Consider the following 20,739-nt stretch of genomic DNA (forward strand, 5'->3'; position numbering starts at 1 on the left):
CAATAAATTTAGTGTAAGTGTTACCCTTATAGTGTTACCACCTAGTTCATTCAAAGTCTGTTGTTTTCAGGTTAATATTGCATATTCAGTATTGTATCTTTTTTGCACCTCCCCACCACCCACCCACTTCTTAGAGACCCAGAACCCTAAGTGCTTGACATCATTTTACTAGAAGGGACCATGTTTACTGAGTGCCATCCTTGAACCAAGCACACTTTACATACAGTGCCAATTCTTAAAAACAGCTTAAGATGTATGCTGATATTGCTGATTTTACGGTAAAGAAAGCTTGAGTTTCTGAGAATTTAAACCCAAGATCTCTCAGTATTTATGTTGTATCCAGGCTGAGTCTATGCTCTTTCCTCTCTATCCTGTAGCCTTTCCAAGAGAAAATCCTCTGGTAAATTACAAAGCATATTACTGTGCAAATATTTAAGCATTCTCCTGCAGACCCCTTACCACTCAGAAAACAAAAATGACACATCTGTAACTGAAGAATTGCAGCTGGTGCACCTGTGTTGGCACCAGCTAGGTAAACAGCTGCTCAGCCTTTACACCTATTCCCAAGGAAGGGCTTTACATTTCCAAAGATTTTTTCCAAACATTCAACAGCCAGATCAAAGATCAGAACTGTGTGAATTTCCCTTTGAGAAACACAGACCTCAGTGAATCACTTTCTTCTGCCCACCCACCATGTGTCACCTGTGCAAAACAGGAATATTAAATAGCAAGAAAGTTTTATGTTAGGTAAGAGTGTGACTCAGGGCTCTCCCACTTTTTTACAAAATGGAGATCTGGCATTTACAGCCCAAAACAAACTTGGATATAGAAAGGATAAGAAAAGATCAGACGCCTGTCAGTGGCAGTCCACTCAGCCTTGATCCAGAAATCTTAGATGACTTGCATCTGAGGATAAGATTTACCTTATCGCATGTTAAGGATGAAAACAGAGACATCACGGTCCCAGTTCATTTTAAACCAGCGTCAATGCAGTTTTAGTACTTTGGTAAGGGAGTTCTGCCGCTAAGTTCAGTAACTGGGAAGAGGAGGTGTAGAGACAGAGTTAAGAGGAAAACTACAAACAAGATTGGGATCGCCAAGACAAAAAAATGTCAAAACGAGGGCTTCCCCCCACCCCCCTCTGCAAGCCTAACATAATAGTAATATCTTGACATTTCACTGACAATCTAAGCCCTTCCTTTTACCAACCCTGTTCACCAGGACACCAGAGTTTTCTTGGAAGAAAGGTGCTAGGCTTGTTTCAGTTCTTTCTGTTCTCCTAGCAGCCACCCGAGTACATATGAAAAGGGGGCAGCGACGCGTGTTTTCCCATCCTGACTAGTTAAGCCCTGAATCATCACAAGTCGATCTCTTTTTCCCCTTAGCCAGCAGCGTTCGAGGCTTTCCCTGGAATAATACCATCTTGTACTTAAAAGGAAGAGTGGTGGGAGAGGAGAGAGGCGGAGAAGAGGAGTGGGGAGAAGGGCGAAGAGCCGTTTCCGCCGCGGAGTCGGAGGCGCCGCGAGGCCGGACGCCGGGAGGCTGCCCGCCTGGAACGTGCGGTGCGACCCGCCGGCCGCCGGCGCTGGGCGGCGGGCGCGGGGCGGGCGGCGGCTGCGGGCTGGACGCGGCGCCGCGCACCTGAGCGCCGGGGGCGGGGCGTCGGCGGCCACCGCTCCCCCACCGCGCGTCGCGCCCCGAGCGCTCCGCCTCGGCCCTTTCCGCCGGTGCTTCGGCGCCGCTCGGCTCTCCTCCCTCCTCTCTCCTTCCCTCCCTTTTCCCTCCCTTCTATCCCGGGACTGCCGCGAGCTCGGGACCGCCAGTTTGCCGCGGCTTCTGGCGCGCGGCAGCTTCGGCTCACCTGGGCGCCCCCTCCCAGCCCCGCGCCTCATCCCACAAAACTCCTCCGAGGTAAGGGGCTGCCCGGGCACCCGTCCCCTCCCGCCTCGGCCGGACAGCTGGTCCCCGCATCCTCCACCAGCCGGCTGGCGCTTTGCGGGTCGCGCCGGGGACAGAGGTGTCGGTGGCGGGGACTTGGGGCCGGCGGTGGCCCGAACAAGTAAAGGGCGATACGACGGGCCGACAGGTGGCGGGGACCGGCCCTAGAGCCCTGACTGCCGCGGACGCGGACCCTTGCGGGAGGGGGCTGGGGTCAGTCCCTCTCTCCTCCCCCAGGGGCGGCGATCGTCCGGGCCCGCCGGGTAGGTGAGTCGGATAAAGTTTGCGGGGCGGGGAGACGGCGGCTTCTCCCCAGGAGGGCGACCGAGCGCGCTCTGGGCGGGGGGACTCCGAGGGGCGCGGCCGAGGGGCAGGCCCTGGGGCCAGGACCTTACGCTTCCCCTACCTGCCCCTTTTGTTCCCCCCCTTAGACCTGCCCGTGCTGCCGGGGGAGCGGCGGCCGCCCCGCGCCCGGAGGTCGTTCCCTCTCATCCTCCCGGTCGCGGAGAGGAGGCAGCGGTAGCGGCCGGAGCCGGGTGGGCGGCCTGAGGTGGGAGCCCAGCCGGCCCCGCTGGGAATATGGCGACCGGTGGCTACCGGACCGGCGGCAGCACCACAGACTTCCTGGAGGAGTGGAAGGCGAAACGCGAGAAGATGCGCGCCAAGCAGAACCCCCCGGGCCCGGCCACCGCGGGCGGGGGCGGCGGCGGCGGCGGCGGCGACCCAGCCGGGAAGCCCCCGGCGGGGGCGCTGGGCACCTCGGCGGCCGCCGCGGCCAACGAGCTCAACAACAACCTCCCGGGCGGCGCGGCCGCACCTGCCGCCCCCGCTCCCGGGGGCGTGAACTGCGCCGTCGGCCCCGCGGCGCTGACCCGGGCGGCCCCCGGCCCGCGGCGGCCGGAGGAGGAGCTCCCAGCCGCCGCCTCGGGGGCACAGTCGCCCCGGGGCGACGAGGACCGGGACGGCGCCCCGGAGAAGGGCAAGAGCTCGGGCCCCAGTGCCAGGAAAGGCAAGGGACAGATCGAGAAGAGGAAGCTGCGGGAGAAGCGGCGCTCCACCGGCGTGGTCAACATCCCGGCCGCGGAGGTGAGCCGGGCGGGGGCTGCCGCCTCGCGTCTTCCTCCCGGGAGCTGCTCGCTCTCCGGGGCCCAGAGCCTTCCTATTCTCTCTGGTGCTGCTTATCCTTTCTCCGCGTTCGGCAGGCAGAGGTTGATGAAGTTTTACTTTGAACAGATGCTTCCTGGGAAGTTCCCCAAAGTAGGACACGTGCTTTTCAAACTTCCTGGCTAAGGTCTCAGACCCAGGATCCTTTACCGTGTTAGATGCTTTGGGACTCTAGGACTTCCCCACCTAGACTTGTCTGTTATTGCTTGATCAGTTAGAAAAATGTCCGGTCTCAAGTTATCAGATTGTTTACCTCTTGTTTCTTAACAGTGTTTAATGGCACCTGCAAAGAAAATGTGGCGTTAGCAGTAGCCCAGACAGTTTTATCTTGCACTGAACCCAAAATGAGTATATCCAAACGAATGCATACAGAGTCGCATATATAACCCGCTTTTTATAAATTGTGCACCCCAAAACACACAGCTTTTTTTCCTGAGTGCTGTTCAGGACAATAGGGATGTAGCAACCCACAGTGGTCTTTGCTAAGACTGTCTTCTCATGTATTGAAGTACTGTGTCTGGAAAACATTTGTGGTAGGGTTTTGAGGATTTTTTTTTTTTTCTGTGTTTTTGGGCGGTCAAAACATTGCCGCAGGCAGCATCATCTTCCCATTAGAGTGACTGGTAAAAATTTTCACTTAGTGTGCAGTCACACCACCCTCCACCAGAAACAAAACAACCCCAGACAAGCGTTGGATACTTCAGTAGGGATGTGGTACAACGACCCTGTTTGACCCTAAGTAGCAGAATCTTTTCCTCATTGGCTCTTTGGGTTTTCACTTTTTTTTTTTTTTTTTTTTTGTGAGACTAGAGTCTCACTCTGTTCCCCTGGGTAGTGCAGTGGCGTCATAGAACAAAGCAACCTCAAACTCTTGGGCTCAAGCGATTCTCTTGTCTCAGCTTCCTGAGTAGCTGGGACTACAGGTGCCTACCCTCCTATTTTTAGAGATGGGGTCCGGCTCTTGCTCAGACTGGTCTTGAACTCCTGAGTTTAGCAATCTACCGCCTCCGGGGTGCTAGGATTACAGGTGTGAGCCATGGCCCCCAGCCGGTTTTCACTTTTTTTTTTGTAACTTTTGGCCTTCTAATATACTCAATTTGCTTATTAGTAAATAACTATTAAGAATTTACCAACTTTAATTGTAGTTTAAGTCAAAGCATTTTCAAGAAGTTAGGCAAATATGCCTAACAAATATGCCCCAATTTTTAGTGTTAACAGGATTTCCATATCTGGAAAATCAGCCTGTGTGTCTTTGTAGGGTGTATTTTTATATGAGTGCTTCAGAGAGATTTTTATCAGCCAGCAAAACTGTCCTCTGCGGTTTGCTACTTGCACAAAAGATCTGTTATTCATTAAATTGCTTTAAAAGGAATTCATAAGAGTGGTAATCAAATTTCTAGGTTTTTTTTTTTTTTAAGTTAAAAATATGAAGATTAAGGGGGAATTGAAGACAAGTCTTTGGAAAAGCTACATTCCTCAGCTTTATTTTTAAAAGCTGATGGTCCAAATAAAAGAATTTGTCATTTTCAGTTTTTCTTCATTGTTCATCTTATAAGGGTCTTATTTTGGGAAATATCTTGGCAGATATTAAACTTAACTTTTTTTTTTGGCTGCTTGTGCTAAAATTTTACAAGTACCTTTTTTTTTTTTTTTAAACAAGGGTAATTTTTAGTGGGGAGAGGGAAGAACTAAGTAGGGTATTATCTAGTGAAATCCTAAGAAACATCCTTTGTTAATGCTCTTGCTTTGAGTAAGGAACATAGTGCTGAGAATGTAGATTACTCCCCACTACAATTGAGTCTAATACTCTGGAATGTTTTTCGTTTGGGTGTTGGCAACTCCTAAATTTAATCTTCCTTAAAAGTAAACAACCCAGGGTACCATTTTCTTTTTTCTTTTTTTGTCTGTGGAATTCGAACCTGTTTATTGAATAGGGAATTGAGGAGGGCTTTGAGGTTGTGTCTATCTGTTTGAGGCTTTAGGACCCCCCCAAAACGTGGTAATGTTTTACTACCGCATCTAATTAACAGGCATGCTTCTTGAGTACCTCATCTCCATATTTTCAGCTTTTAAAAAAAGTTTAAGTCTTTTAGATTATTTTAATGGTGGTAAAATATATGATGCAAAACCTTAAAGGTGAACCATTTTGTATCTTTAGGTTGACTTCTGAGAATTGTGCGGTTTCTCCTAGTAGTTTTAACCATGGAAATGCCAGTTCCTGTGGACTTTATGTGTTATAATTTAGCAGTCTTGTTTTAAAAAGACATATTACATTTTGCAAACTTCTCAGGTATGAAAATGACCAATCTATCGGTATTTAAGAGTAGGCTTGCATTTTATCTAATATTTTCAGAGGCTATTCCCATTCATATTTGTATTAGTAAATTAATATGTGGTAGAGAGCATATTTTAGTGTTTGATAAGCATTAAGATTATTCAAAAATACTAAATATCTGTATAATACTTTCATTGTGACTTTAACTCTTTTTCTAGTTACAGAGCAAGTTACTAGGTACTTGTTTAAGTACCTGACAACAGCTAAAGATAGCAAAATCAACTAGAAAGTTTTAGCAAGGAAGCATGTCAAAAACTGAAACAGTCTGATTTAGGGGATAGTAAACTATCCCCTAATCAGTGTGTGATGACTGTAAGGTTCAAATATCCAGATACTCTTTAATTACAGATAAACTTTAGTTCTCATTTACTAAGAAGTTTTTTTTTGCAGTTTTTGTCTGGGGCTGGGTTTGAACCCGCCACCTCTGGTATATGGGGCGGGGGCCCTACACCTTGAGCCACAGGCGCCGCCCTACTAAGTGGTTTTTTTTTTTTAAAAACTAAACAGTTACTTTTTTTTTGGTAATAATTTGCCCGAATTGGCTAATTTGGACATTTCATACTTCCTGCCAATAATTTTTGTGTGTGTTTATCAGGTCAGTCAAATATTTATTACATGTCTGTGTTCAAGGCATCATCTCTAAGCACTGCAGAGAACAGGAAGAATAAGGCAGTATATATTCTCAAGGAGCAAGGATGTAATCTAGGAAGAAGGGTAAGGTGTAGTTACACAAAAAAACTTCATTGCTAAGTTAATAGTTTAAAAACTTTATTAATGCCAGGCTGGGAGCAGTGGCTCATGCCTGTAATCCTAGAACTCTGGGAGGCTGAGGCAGATAGATTGCTTGAGCTCACGAGTTGCAGACCAGCCTGAGCAATAGCAAGACCCTGTCTCTACTAAAAATAGAAAAACTGAGCCAAGAGGATCGCTTGAGCCCAGGAGTTGGAGCTTTCTGTGAGCTATGATGTCACAGCACTCTACCCAGAGCAGTAGCTTGAGACTATGTCTCAAAAAAACAAAACAAAATAGAAAAAACAAAGAAAAAAATAAAAGTTTTCTTTTCTTTTTCTTTTTTTGTAGAGACAGAGTCTCACTGTACCGCCCTCGGGTAGAGTGCCCTGATGTCACACGGCTCACAGCAACCTCTAACTCTTGGGCTTACGCGATTCTCTTGCCTCAGCCTCCCGAGCAGCTGGGACTACAGGCGCCCGCCACAACGCCCGGCTATTTTTTTGTTGTTGTTGTTGCAGTTTGGCCGGGGCTGGGTTTGAACCCGCCACCCTCGGCATATGGGGCCGGCGCCCTACTCACTGAGCCACAGGCGCCACCCGAAAAAATAAAAGTTTTCTTAATGCAGCATATAACTATTTATCAGAAATGTTATGGTTATAGTGATGATTAGGCTGGGAGAAGCTCTTAAGGATGAGTGTTGTCCTAAGTCCAATATATTTTTCTGTGCCTATATATTTATATGTATAGTCTCACATATGTACATGTGTACGTAACTGTATAATGTTTTAAATGTCAGAGAGCAGTGTTTTTTAACTCTGGCAATACATAGATATCATGTGAGGATCTTAAAAACTGCTTCTCCATGCTGATTTCTTGCCTTCATTCACTGCCTCCTTCCTCAGTGGTTTAATGGATCTGGGGTAGATCCCAGGTATGAATATTTTTATGAGCTCCCCATGTGATTCCAGTGTGAGTCAGGGTTAAGAACTTGGGCTGTGTTCTGGGTACACAAATGAATAGGACAGAGGCCTTGCTTACAAGTTTACTTTCAAGTGATACAAGGAAATATGGTAAGTGATGGGTATAGCTTTTTCCTTGAGCAGGGTAATAGTTGAGGAAAGCTTCCTAGACAGTTGTACACCTGCTTCCAGAGTGCTGTGAAGTTGTTGCCATTGAGTAAGTTTCAACAGGCAGAGGTGGCACTGAAGGTTCAGGTATAAAAGTTAAAATATACAGTATTTAAAACTGCTGTTTGTGTAGTGGTTAAAGTGCTTTATATACTTAATGCCCACAGCATTCCCATGTGTTTATTAGTTATAATTACTCTTTTTATTCCATTACCAGAGGAAAAAATAGAGGTTTAGAGCTTTAAATGACTCAAGATCACACAGAAAGTGACAGAATAATATATTATGTATGTATGTATGTATTTATGAGACAGGCTCATTCTTGTCCTGGGCTAGAGTGTCCTGGCATCAGCCTAGCTCACAGCATCTTCAAACTGCTGAGCTCACGTGATCCTCCTGCCTCAGTCCCCCAAGTAGTTGGGACCTACCTGGTTGCTTCTTTTTTTTAATAGAGACAGGGTCTCGCTTTTGCTCAGGCTCAGGCTCAGGCTGGAACTCCTGAGCTCAAGTGATCCTACTGCCTCTGCCTCCCACAGTGCTAGGATTACTCAATTGCCACTGTGCTTGGCCTCAGAGTAATATTTTAAATGTTTTCTGTTTTTTTTTGTATATATGGGCATTTAGGGAAAGGGGAATTTTTAAGAATTAACTTACCTTGTGTTATTTAGCTTATTTCCCTAGATTTTTTTTCTGTAACTTTTTGTTAAAAGTTATCTTAAATAATTTCAACATCTGAATGTGGAAAGTTATAAAAATATGAAATTGAATGGAAACTAACATCAGATTTGTAGGCTCAGAGATTCTGACCTTCTTTAGTTTGGCAAAATTTTGAAACCAGGCCATCAGCAAAATGGAAATTTAGTTTTGGCTAGTGATCAGAAAAGGTAGATCTTAGATTTTATTTAAGTGATGGGTTGTTTTTATGTTAAAATAGTGTTACAACATGCACTCCATGGTTTGATATCAAGGTAATAGAAGGGAGGATAAAAGAGTATTTAATATATAGAAAGCACTTTTAAGTGAACTCAATTTAGGTCATAATTATTTAGTATATTTATTGAACATTAAATAGGACAAGTTTTACTTATTAAACTTTTAAAATCCAGGTGGATTGAGAAATGTCTGTTGATACTCCCATTATTATGTTCCAGACTGTCTACCTTTCTATGTAATGAGTCAGGAGAGAAACTAATAATGACTCAGAGTTGGAGAAATTTGACTCGTGAATGGGTAGCTACTCTGTAAACATGGAGGCTACCTAATAAAATATTAAGCTTAACTTTGTAAGTGTTTGAGCTCATTGGTAAAGTAAACTGAAATTTTAATATTATTAGGATTTTTAATGAGTTAACATAAGTGGGATGCCATTTCTCATAAAAATGTAATGTATTTTTGATGTGCTAATTAAGTGCCAGGCACTGTTCTGAGTACTTTACATATATTGGTACATTCGATTCTCACCATAGCCCTACTATGAGAAAATGAGGCAGATAGGGTAGTTACCTACTTCTCTGAGGTCATATTTACATTAAGACATCTACAAATAGGCTGCATTCACAATGTGGTGCTTAATAACTGTCTTATTACATTTCGTTGTATTACATACTGTATACGTAGTTTAAGAAATACAAACCTACAAACTGGGCAAGATGACTCATACTTGTAATCCTAGCACTCTGGGAGGTAAGGTAGGAGGATTGCTTGAGGTCAGAGTTTCAGATCAGCCTGAGTAAAAGTGAGGCCCTGTCTCTACAAAAAATCCAGAAACTATTAGATGGGCATAGTGGTGTACAACTGTAGTCCTAGCTGTTTGAGGTTAAGGCAGGAGGATTGCTTGAGCTTAGGAGTTTGAGGTTGTGGTGAGCTGTGATGATGCTACTATGAATTCTAGCCAAGGTGACAGAGACTGTCCCAAGAAATACAAAGATTATGTTAGTGGTAAAGTGTAAGATGTTAAAATATTACTGTAGAATTCAAAAATAACTCTATTTATAAGAGATGAATGAAACAGGACTTCAGTGGAAAATTTAAGAGCAAATTAAAACACAATGGCATTAAAAATCTTATTTAAAATCATTATCAAGTGCTGATGATGCTCTCTATTATGTCCACATTGGTTCTTAGTGCCTATGATGTAGGCTAGAAAATAATCATAAAATAATCATACTACTTAATAGCAATGTTGATATAATGTTCAAATATTAGGGTTTGAAATTTTCTGAGTGCTTTTTCTTTTTTTAGAAATTGAAACATAATTCCCAAACCATAAATTCCACCCTTTAAAAATGTATAGTTTAAGGCTTTTTTTTAAATTTAAATTTTTTTTAGTTTAAGTCTTTTTAGTATACTCACATAGTTAAGCTCTAAGTGGTTTTGTATTTTTATCTTAATTTTTCATGATGTTCTTCAACCCTGTGGTACCTATGTTTTAGCTCCCCAATCAATAAAGTGCAGTGATATTTAAACCAGGAGAAACTATTAAGTTAAAGTAATTTAACATCAGACTTTCCCAAATTTCACAGAGCAAATGAGTTGGTAGGATCTCCCCAGTTTTAAGTTTCTTAAAACTTGGGCACTACTGGAGTTAAGAGATATCTAATTTAACTAGGTATGATACTTTTAAGTTACTTAAAGTTTTACTTAGTGTTCATGGAGCTCTGCAGAGCTCTATCATCTAAACATATGAGAACATTGATAAAGAGTAAAAAAAAATTTTTGGAGTTTTAGACCACTTACAGCCTTAGTTATATTATGTGAATCGGTGTCCCAAAAGTAGTGGTTGGGGTGGAGTGAGGGGCCCAGAGAATCACCTGTACCAGTGTCCCCTGTGTTTATTAAAGTGCAGCTTTCTGAGCTCTGCCTTAGTCTGTGGGTGGGGGTCACCTGAGATTGCATTTTAACATGTTCTTGAGTGATTGTTGTCTATACACTAAGTTTGGGAAGAACGCACTTAAATACCCTGTACTAGTTTACTGATGAGACTGGTTAGCTAGCAGGATTCTTACATGAATTAAACAAACTGTGAAAATGTTATAAAAATGCCAAAATGATAAATTTTAGTTACTGTATAGGTTATATTAATAACCATTGCTGTCTGGTAGAAATTTTGTATAAGGCTGGTAAACTTTCTCACCTTTACCTTCCAGTTAAAAACTACAGATACTTTGACAGCTTGAGTTACTCGGAAATTCAAAGCACTCGAAAGATTTATGTAATGTCATGTATTTAGTGCAAAATGTGTCTGCCTTGCTTCTTCTCCAGAATTTGTTAGAAACCTATCCTATAGAAAAAAACCTCTAACACTTAATGTATTATGTAATCAGAACTTTAACTTAACTTTTAATTTTTACTTAACTTTTAGAGAAGATATATTTATAAGTTGTATTTAATAATTAGCTATTCAAACTTGTAAAGCTTTTTTTGACTGTCCTATCAAGTGCAAGAATTTTTTTTTCCTTTTGCTTTTAAATCTTACATATTAGACCTGCAGATGTCCTTGTATGGGAATTGATTCTAAACTTATTTGGTTAACTGCTGATACAACTTTCAGTTTAAGTTTTAGGCAGTTGTATAGTATTGTACAGCCATATACCTATTGGCATAGAGTCAAACCTCAACCAGCTGAGGTTTGTCCCCAGATTACTGAAACATACACTGGAAACCACATTTGAATGAAATTATAGGAATGTTTAATTTCTAAAAGCTTTTGCTGGTAGTATACCTCAAAGGTAGGAGTATCTCCAGTAAGTTCAAAGCTTAGCATAGCAGTAAATTGACAATTGACTGGCAGATTTTATTCTGTGGTAGTTTTTATTTTTTATTTTTTTTTAAGATAGTCTTCCTCTGTTGCCCAGGCTAGAATGCAGTGGTGCAATCATAGCTCACTGCAGCCTTGAACTCCTGAACTCCTAGCTCAAATGATCTTCTTGCCTCATCCTTCTGAGTAGCCAGGACTACAGGTGTGTACCATGTGCCAAATTCTTTTTTTTTTTTTAAGTTTTTGTGGAGGTGACATCTGGGTATGTTGTCCAGGCTGGTCTTGGTCCTAAACTCCTGGCCTCCAGCAGTTCTCCCACTGAGGCTTCCCAAAGTGCTGGGATTATATGCATGAGCTACAGTGCCCAACATGTGGGCCTGTGATAGTTTTTAGAAATTCTGTTAAACAGATATTTCTGAGTCACAATGTATTTTTCAATAATAGTCTCATTTATTTTATGTAGCTGAATTTAAAGAAATAGGGCAGTTGTATTGTGAAAGTTCTATTTTGTTAGAGTTTGCCGAATCAAAGGGAACTTACGTTATAGATTATAATTCTATGAAAGCTAAAAAATTTCCAGGCTCTTTGTAATAAACTCTAAAGGGGACTAAGTATGATAAATTAAAAATAATAAAATACAGTCTTCAAGCAGGTGTTTTATAATAAAATTAACTGAAAAAGATAATTGAGACTAAACTTATTTATCAGCATATAAGCAGACTGCTTAATATCGCTTAGAGAATTTGCAGTTATATGAAGTATGAGTTGTTTTTTATTTTTGGAGTTTTTTCCAGAATATTTTTAGTGGTATTTAAAAAGAAAGTAAATCTCAGTTACGAAGAATAGAATTGATATTCAGAAGATGGTGCTTGAGGAATATGAGTAAAAAGTAAGATTGTATTAATTGAACAAATGGGACCATGTAGAACAAATGTAGAATTGAGAGTAGATTTAACCACTCATCATGAGTCTTTTTATGATGTTATTCTTAACTTCAGAAAAAGGGATGGATGTGCCTTGTGCTGTTTGATATTAAAATCCATAAGCATTGCTTCATTGGGAAAGGAACCTGCTGCTTCTCTGCTTTATTATATGGGTTTTGAATTAGCAGATGAGTAGGTTGTCTTGGATAAACAGTTGTTTATTTCTTTTCATATATCATGTTTCACTGGTTGGGTCATTCAGAGAGTCTCCCAGGTACTAGAACCTTCAGGTAATTGTGAAGAGAGTGACCAGATGTTTTTTTTTTTTTTTAACCTCCTCTGTAACGGTTGGTTTCACTGGAAATTGGTGGTCAGAGCTGCTGTGATTATAAATGTGCATATGCTACAACTCAGTAGTAAGTTCCTAAAACTATACCACACGGTAAAAACTTGAGGGCATATGTGAAAATGGAATGATGGGAACATGACTCTCAAAAACTTTGTCATTGGTATATAAAAAGATAGGAACTTAATGAAGACTACCAGTTTAAATGTTTCAGGAAGTGCATATATACTACAATAAATAGAATACGACCTTGAAAAAGACCTGAAGTTTCTTAATAAAAGTGGGTTGCAGCTTTGTGACTCACTGTGAAATAGCAGAAGGAGGGTTATCTGAAATTGAAGTATAAGTTACAGCAGCTGTGGATGAGTGTGGCTTACAACAGCGACATGGGGTGGCTGGAAGATGTTTGGTGTGTGTACATGTACTTCTGGGTGGCTGGGCTGCAGTTTTCTGTGCTTACCCAGTGTTTCTTGGCATTTGCATGTAAGCAAAGATAATCAGTGTTATGCTCAACTTATTCAACTTTAACATACCAGTTAAACAGGACCAAATCCACATTTTTTAAATGTGTCATAGTGTATATATGTATAACTATATATATCTGTCTATATCCCCATTTGTTTGAAATATGAAAAATGTTATAAAAATGTGCAAAACAGTGGCTTGGGAAGATCAGTCTAAGTAATGATAGAGACGGGTAGAGAGCAGAGAAGTGAGATACCAATCTGAGTATCTGATAATGATTGCTAGGGCAGTGGTGGTAGAGAAGAAAGGGGTGGGTTTTGGAGGTATTTCATTGGTATTAAAAATTACTGGATGTTTTGAGCTGGAACAGTCTTTAGGGATAATCTAGTCCATTATTAAAAAAAAAAACAAACAACTCTACATCTTCTCAGACAGCTTTTACAAACTTAAAACTTAAGTTGCATTTCAACCTCAACCTTCTTAACCTCCGTGTCTAGCATTATCGGTCCCTCTCCCCTCCTCCCCATGGATCTTGTTTATTCTTTCTTAAGTGCTCAGCTTCTTGGTTTATCTTGATAAGGAGAGATGCTGTACCTTCAGCTTGCTTTTCCCCATAATTGCTAAATTTCGTAAAGACATTGTCTTCACCTGCTGACTTCCCTTTCATTGTTCAGTTCCTACTACTTTGTTGAAATTCATCTCTCTGTAGTCACACCACGCCAAATGAGACAGCTCCTTTTTTATTTTCACCCTGTTGGGCTTCTCCGTAGCACTTGCCCTTATCCCTCCTCCCCCTGTACGCTGTGGCATGTTGTTAGATTGTTTTCTCGTTGGTGTATTCAGAAACATTGAAGTGCCTGCTCCGTGTGCTCCCCTGCTACGTGATGCAAAGATTCTCACCAAGTTTTTAAGGAACTTCAGTCTTCTTTCAAGGAAAAAAATAATTACAATTTAATATAATAAGCGTGATGGAGAAAAGAACAAAGTTCTGAACTATTGCAGAAAAGGGAGCCATTACTTAAGGGAGCCAAGGAAGGCCTTACGTAAGATGAACTGGCATTATGCTTTAGGTCTTAATTGGTAAGAAGTATTTTCCGGAGGAGAGGGGAAAGAGAAACATTCCAGGTAGAGCAAATGAGGTGTGTGAAGGCACGGAGCTGAGAAGTAACAGCATTGTATTATATGCCTGCTGTATTCCCAGCACTGTGCAGGGGTTTTTCCACCAGTTACTTCTAATCCTCACATTAACTCACCAGGTAAGTTTTTTATAATCATCATTTTACAATACGAGGAAGTCAAACCTCAAAGAAGCTGTGACTTGCCCAAGGCCCATGCTGGCATGACTTGGCTTTGACTCCAGATCTGTTTGTGTGCCAGTGCCCACGTGTTGGGTTATTACTGTTAGAAGTGAGCAGGGTATGTTCTAACAGAGGAAACTGATGTGCAGAGAATTCACGGTGGGGAGTAAATGGAGAATACTTAAAGAGGAATGATGTGGACCAACAGTGGTAGATTCAGATGCCATGCCAAGGAATTCAGACTACTGTTCTTTAGTCTGTTGTTAGTATTTTTGGCTGGGCATTTCCTTCCTTTGTCTGTACCTGTTTGTACAATAACTTTTACTGCTCTGGGAAAAAAACAGTTGTGCCTGCTGATTTTAGAGATCACTAAAACAAATCACTTGTTCAAGAGTGCTAAACACAAAATACTGTAAAAATAATGTGTGTAATAGAATACATCCAAATTTCCACGTGGGTTAAAAAGAAACTACAGGATAGGATCTAGACAAAGTTGTACCAAGTGATTTCTTTTGATTATAGAAATAATTCTGTAATGAAGAAATTTAATAATGACTTTTTAGGGGTGGAGAGCAGGAGGGAGTGGAAGTGGGGAACTCTGCTGATGTTAAATTGCCAGAGTTTGGTCTGAGTGTAATCATGGAGAAGTTTATGGCTTAATATTATCCTTGAGTTTGGACTTTGTTCTGCACTTTATATAGAGTAGATGTTTATTCTATTACTGGATTCTTCCTGTTTACTTTATAATACAGGTGTTATATTTTGGGCATTGCTTTTGAATCTTTTCCCATGTATTATTTATCCAACTTCTACAAATGTTTTTTTCTTTTTATCTCCCTCCTTCCAACTAATATTTTAGAGGAATTCAAGTGCTTCTCCAAACCCTATTTTTTTTTTTTTTTTCAGTGTAACAAAGAGAAATTTTATTTAGGAAGAACAAAGAGAAAGTTTAGAGCGCTTCCTAAGTGGGTTAAAAGTGGGTCCTTCTCATGAAGGAGGAGTGGTGAGAGAGACCTCCAAACCATAGTTTAAGAATAATGTTTAGAAAATTTAGGATAAAACAGCGAAACTAGGATTGCACAAAGATTAGCCACAGGTTATTGTTTGTAAATTTGGCATATTTTCTTTTTTTTATACAGTGCTATATTCTATGTAAATTTTCATAAGCTACCTTTAAACTTGACTTTATACCATGAATACTATTTCATTTTAAGCTTTTTAAAAAAGCATATGTTAATTGTCACAATTTTTGTTTTACAATCATGATTTCCACTATGCACTTGTTATATTTTACTGTGTTATCGTGTGCTTTTTTTGTCCAAATTTTTGAGGGGAAATAAGAATTCATGTTATACATGGGTAGTACTAATTCCATGTGTATATAAATGTTTGTAATTCTTCTATTTATGCTTATATCTTAAAAGCAACAATGATATCCATATGCAAAATAATACTCTGAATATTGTAATCAGTATTATTGAACTTATGAAGAGCAACATATGTCTCGTAGTACACTTTAGTTGGGAGCCAGCAGTCCAGCAATTATTGGAAAATCCCTTGGAAAATGTCAAAATGTTTTTTGTATACTGCATGTGTTAAGCTAACAGTTATTAAATAAGTGAAGGAGTGTGGCAGCAGAGCTGGGGAGAGACACTCGAGCTTCTCTGACAGAGAGTGATATCAGATTGTGGAGGCAACAGGAGGAAAATGTTCTTCAGAGGCCAAGGCAGAAGAAGGCAGTGGGAGGGAACCTCCAGAGTGTCCGGAGGTTGGGCAGGAGGTGAAGGCCTGGATTCTGGAGCAGCATCAAACTGGGATTTTGTTTTAACCAAGTTGATACAAGAAGATAAAAAGGTTGTATGAGAAGAAACATTGAAGATTTCTCAGGGAACCTACATGGTGCTTTTAACTTTATGAAGAGAGTAGGTTTGAGTGTGAGGGTACTAACAAGACATGCCCCAAATCTTCCATCATCCTCTGACAATCAGGTTTTGGAATTTCATTTTTAACGTTACCAGTTTTTGAAAGACTTACAACTTTGAGCTATCCCAAATTGCCATTATGGATGAGGTACTTCTCACATTTGAAGTGCCTTCCAACAGCACTGTGGACATCAAAGAAGCAAAAACTGTGGCTGTTAAAACTAGCAGACATGAGAAAACACAGTTCTCTGTTAGATGGGACAAAAGCTACCATCATGGAATTAGTGTTTACGTGTATGAAAAAGGATGGATGAATGAAGAAGGCGTGAAAGTCTGGTTTAACAAAGTCTGGTCATGAAGACCCAGAGGATTACTTAGAAAAACAACTTTGCTTGTTTTTGATCACTTTAAAGTCTGAGTTGCACAAAGTACAAAAGCACTCACAGTGGACTTGAAATACCCAACTTGCTGTGAACCTAGTGGGCTGACCAGCCACTGGCAACCTCTTGTGGCAGTAAACAAGCCCTTTAAGGCCCTAATGAAGAAAGAGTAGATGTCAAAGGTACAGTCAGCTGGTAATGATTTAACACCTACGGGCACAATCAAGAAAGCATCCATTGGCTCGGTGCCCGTTAGCATAGTGGTTATGGCACCAGCCACACACACAAGGCTGGCGGGTTTGAATCCAGCCCGGGCCAGCTAAACAACAATGACAACTGCAACAAAAAAATAGCTGGGCATTGTGGCCAGCGCTTGTGGTCCCAGCTTCTTGGGAGGCTGAGGCAAGAGAATTGCTTAAGCCCAAGAGGTTGAGGTTGCTGTGAGCTATGACGCCACTGAACTCTATTGAGGGCGACATAGTGAGACTCTGTCTCGAAAATAAATACATAAATAAAGAATAAAATTTAAAAAAAAAAGAAAGCATCTATTACCCAGGTTTGCGAATGGATCATAAGATTGGAACAGTGTCAAGAAATTGGGTACAAAAGGCAGCATCAGCAGTGCTGTAGATGGAACTGAGGATGATGAAACTTACAGGATGAGGAAAGTGACTCTTCAGAAGACGCTGGTAATAGAGAAATTGAAGATGATACTTCTAATATGGACAGTGATGAAGAGCTCTTGGCCTTCTATGATGCATAAATACTGTAAATTGGTTACCAGGACATGTTCTTGTATCTGTCATTGTGTTTTGTAATTATTTGTTACATAAAATTTCTTTTACCCATAGTTTGTTAAATAAATGCTAAAATTCTTTTGTAATATGAAAAAGTACCTAACTATAAACAAAAATTAGAGTTAAAAAATTAAAAGATTTTTTTCCTGAAAGTTTAGGCCAAAAATGTGGGTACACATTATACATAGGAGCACGTTATACACAGGAGCACATTATACACAGCAAAATGTGGTACTTTGTCACTTTGGAATACAATTCTTATGGTTATTTTTAGGCATACACATAAATATAAATGTCTTTATATATCCAGAAATTTAATCATTCTACAAATACCTTTATAGCCTTTATAACTTTTCTTATAAACAGTTATAACAGCTGTTTGTTATTCTTAATGACTAGAGGATATTCCATAATCTGGATGTCCCAATACAGCTGCATACATTTACTGCCTTGTCAGTACACGTTACCTATTAGACACTGTGCTGTGCTTTTTGAGCCATTTGAGTTGATTTATCTTTTTTGTCTTCAACACTGCCAGGATTTGGACAAACTATAATTTTTGTCCTTGAGTAATTTATATCTATGGAATTAAAATTGAATATGGAAAATTCTAAATATGTGTAATAAAACGTTGGGTCATATTCTTGACGTGAGAGATCCCTTAGAGGACTGAACATTCCACGAAGTTCTGTGAAGGGAATGTCAGATTTGAACTGGGTCTTAGAGGACAAATAATAAGTGGACGGATGCAGAGGAGGGTCATATGTCAGGCTGTGAGAGCACAGTGGGCAGTGATACAAAGGTGAGAATTAGCAGTTTGATTGAGGTAGAAGATTTATATTAGGAAGTAATATTAATGGATGAAATTGGAGGAGCGGCATTATGAAGGATCTTAAAAACGTGTCAGGGTACAGGAGAACTTGAGCAGGATTTTGATAGATCAGCTATTGGGCAGTGATGTGTGCAGTAGATTACAGGTGAGGGAGAAGAGAGGTATGGAGATTAGTTGGAAGGTTGTTGCCACACATCAGTTGGGAAGGCATTATATGTGAGACCATTAGAACATTAGTATAGTTTTTAAATTGTTTTCTGTAATTCGAGCCAGAGTCTCTCTCTGTCACCTGGAATGCTGTACTGTGGCCTCAGCTTAGCTCATAGCAACCCCAAGGCCTGGGTTTAAGCAATCCTCCTGCTTCAGCATCCCTAGTAGCTGGGACTACAGGCCTGGGCCACTGTGCCTGGTTAATTTTTCTGTTTTTGGTAGAGATAGGGTCTCACTTTGCTCAGCTTGGTCTTGAGCTCCTGAGATCAAGCGATCCTCCTGTCTCGGTCTCCCAGATTGTTAGGATTACAGATGTGAGCCACCGTGCCTGGCCTAATGTTCTCAGTTTTATGTCTACTTAACTGTTAGTGTCTTCTGTTGGAGTACATAGGAGCTTATTTGTCATCTTGGGTTACATTATATTTAACTTCAGAAACAATAATAAAACCAGAATCACTTACACTACAAGCTGGCTTTTAGAATATTGTATTATTATTATGATCATGAGTGAGGAAAGGCATTTTGTATTTCTGAATAAGCAAGCCATGTTAATAATAGATAACATTTTGGTGCGTACTAGGCCTGACACTATTCTAAGCCCTTTACATAGTGCTTTAATTCCTCTTTAGAATAGTACTAGAAAGGTCATTGCTATCATTTCTGTTTTACAGATGAAGAAAGCAAGGCACAGAGAGGTAAGTCAGACTGAATTTCTGATTGAGGAATTAGTTGCTGACTTTGCCCTTGCTTCTACTCTTTGTTGTTCTTTTTCCTCTGTGCTTCCAATTTCACCATGGGATCCGTGTCACCTTTTGGTATTAGCCTGAGCAAAACTGATGTCCTTATAATCTTTATATTAAACTTGCTTTCAGATTTTTAATTAAAGAGTCTTCTTTTGTATTTGTTCTGAGTTAACATGTGAGGGGGCCGGGTGTGGTGGCACATGCCTGTAATACCAGAACTCTGGGAGGCCAAGGCTCAGGAGTTCGTTACCAGAAGAGTAAGAGTGAGCAAGAGTGAGACCCTCTCTAAAAAATAGCCAGGCATTGCGATGAGCGCCTGTAATCCCAGCTGCTTAGCAGGCTGAGGCAAGAGAATCGCTTGAGCCCAAGAGTTTGAGGTTGCTGTGAGTTGTGATGCCAGGGCACTCAACCCCAGGGCAACTGAGGGAGACTGTCTCAAAAAAAAAAAAAGTTAACATATGAGAGAATAAATTAAAAGCCTTATTTATCTTTAAAAAAGGAGTGGATGATTTAATAATATCTGGGAAAACTAAAACTACAATTTATCAGGCTTAATCCATATGCAGATAATCTGAAATTAACTATGTTAAGACCTGAATTTTTATGCCTGTTACAAGAAAATTAAAATTCTATTCTAAAGCCAATAATAAAACACCAGGGATTCTACTACAAAACTCTTAGAAGTGATCAAGGAATACAGCAGCATCTCAGGTTATAAAAATCAACATTCATAAATCAGTAGCCTTTATATATACCAACAATAGTCAAGCTGAAAAAACAGTTAAGGACTCCTCTATTCCATTCACAGTAGTGCCAAAGAAGATGAAATATTTGGGAGTTTATCTAACAAAGGATATGAAAGATCTCTATAAAGAGAACAATGAAACTAAGAAAAGAAATAGCTGAAAATGTTAACAAATGGAGAAACGTACCATGCTCATGGCTGGGAAGAATCAACATTGTTAAAATGTCCATACTACCCAAAGCAATATAAAATTTTAATGCAATCTTTATTAAAGCTCCACTGTCATACTTTAAAGATCTTGAAAAAATAATACTTAGTTTTATATGGAATCAGAAAGAACCTTGAATAGCCAAGACATTACTCAGAAATAGAAACAAAGCAGGAGGAATCACGCTACCAGACCTCAGACTATACTATGAATCGATAGTGATCAAAACAGCATGGTACTGGCATAAAAACAGAGAGGTAGATGTATGGAACAGAATAGAGAACCAAGAGATGAACCCAGCTACTAACCATTATTTGATCTTTGACAAGCCAATTAAAAACATTCAGTGGGTGGGCGGCGCCTGTGGCTCAGTCAGTAAGGCGCCGGCCCCATATACCGAGGGTGGCGGGTTCAAACCTGGCCCTGGCTGAACTGCAACCAAAAAATGGCCGGGCGTTGTGGCGGGCGCCTGTGGTCCCAGCTACTCGGGAGGCTGAGGCAAGAGAATCGCTTAAGCCCAGGAGATGGAGGTTGCTGTGAGCTGTGTGAGGCCACAGCACACTACCGAGGGCCATAAAGTGAGACTCTGTCTCTACAAAAAAAAACAAACAAAACAAAACATTCACTGGGGAAAAGATTCCTTATATAACAAAATGGTGCTGGGTGAACTGGCTGGCAACCTGTAGATGACTGAAACTGGACCCACACCTTTCACCATTAACTAAGATAGACTCTCACTGGATTAAAGATTTAAACTTAAGACATGAAACTATAAAAATGCTAGAATAGAGTGCAGGGAAAACTCTTGAAGAAATCG

The 20,739-nt window shown here is 40.7% G+C and overlaps 1 protein-coding gene across 2 annotated transcripts in view; it reads left to right on the forward strand.

Moving 5' to 3' along the window:
- Window positions 1–1,771: 1,771 nt before the first annotated feature.
- The window catches only part of PAWR (pro-apoptotic WT1 regulator), a 121,798-nt gene continuing 102,830 nt past the window's right edge, over window positions 1,772–20,739 (forward strand). For both annotated transcript variants that reach the window (XM_053585187.1, XM_053585188.1), the window contains exons 1-2: window positions 1,772–2,205; window positions 2,370–3,024. In XM_053585187.1, the coding sequence (XP_053441162.1) occupies window positions 2,518–3,024 (507 nt within the window). In that variant the 5' untranslated portion in view covers window positions 1,772–2,205; window positions 2,370–2,517. The remainder of the gene's footprint in view (window positions 2,206–2,369; window positions 3,025–20,739) is intronic.

Source organism: Nycticebus coucang, chromosome 3 (assembly GCF_027406575.1).
Source record: "Nycticebus coucang isolate mNycCou1 chromosome 3, mNycCou1.pri, whole genome shotgun sequence".
In the NCBI taxonomy this organism is placed as follows: domain Eukaryota; kingdom Metazoa; phylum Chordata; class Mammalia; order Primates; family Lorisidae; genus Nycticebus; species Nycticebus coucang.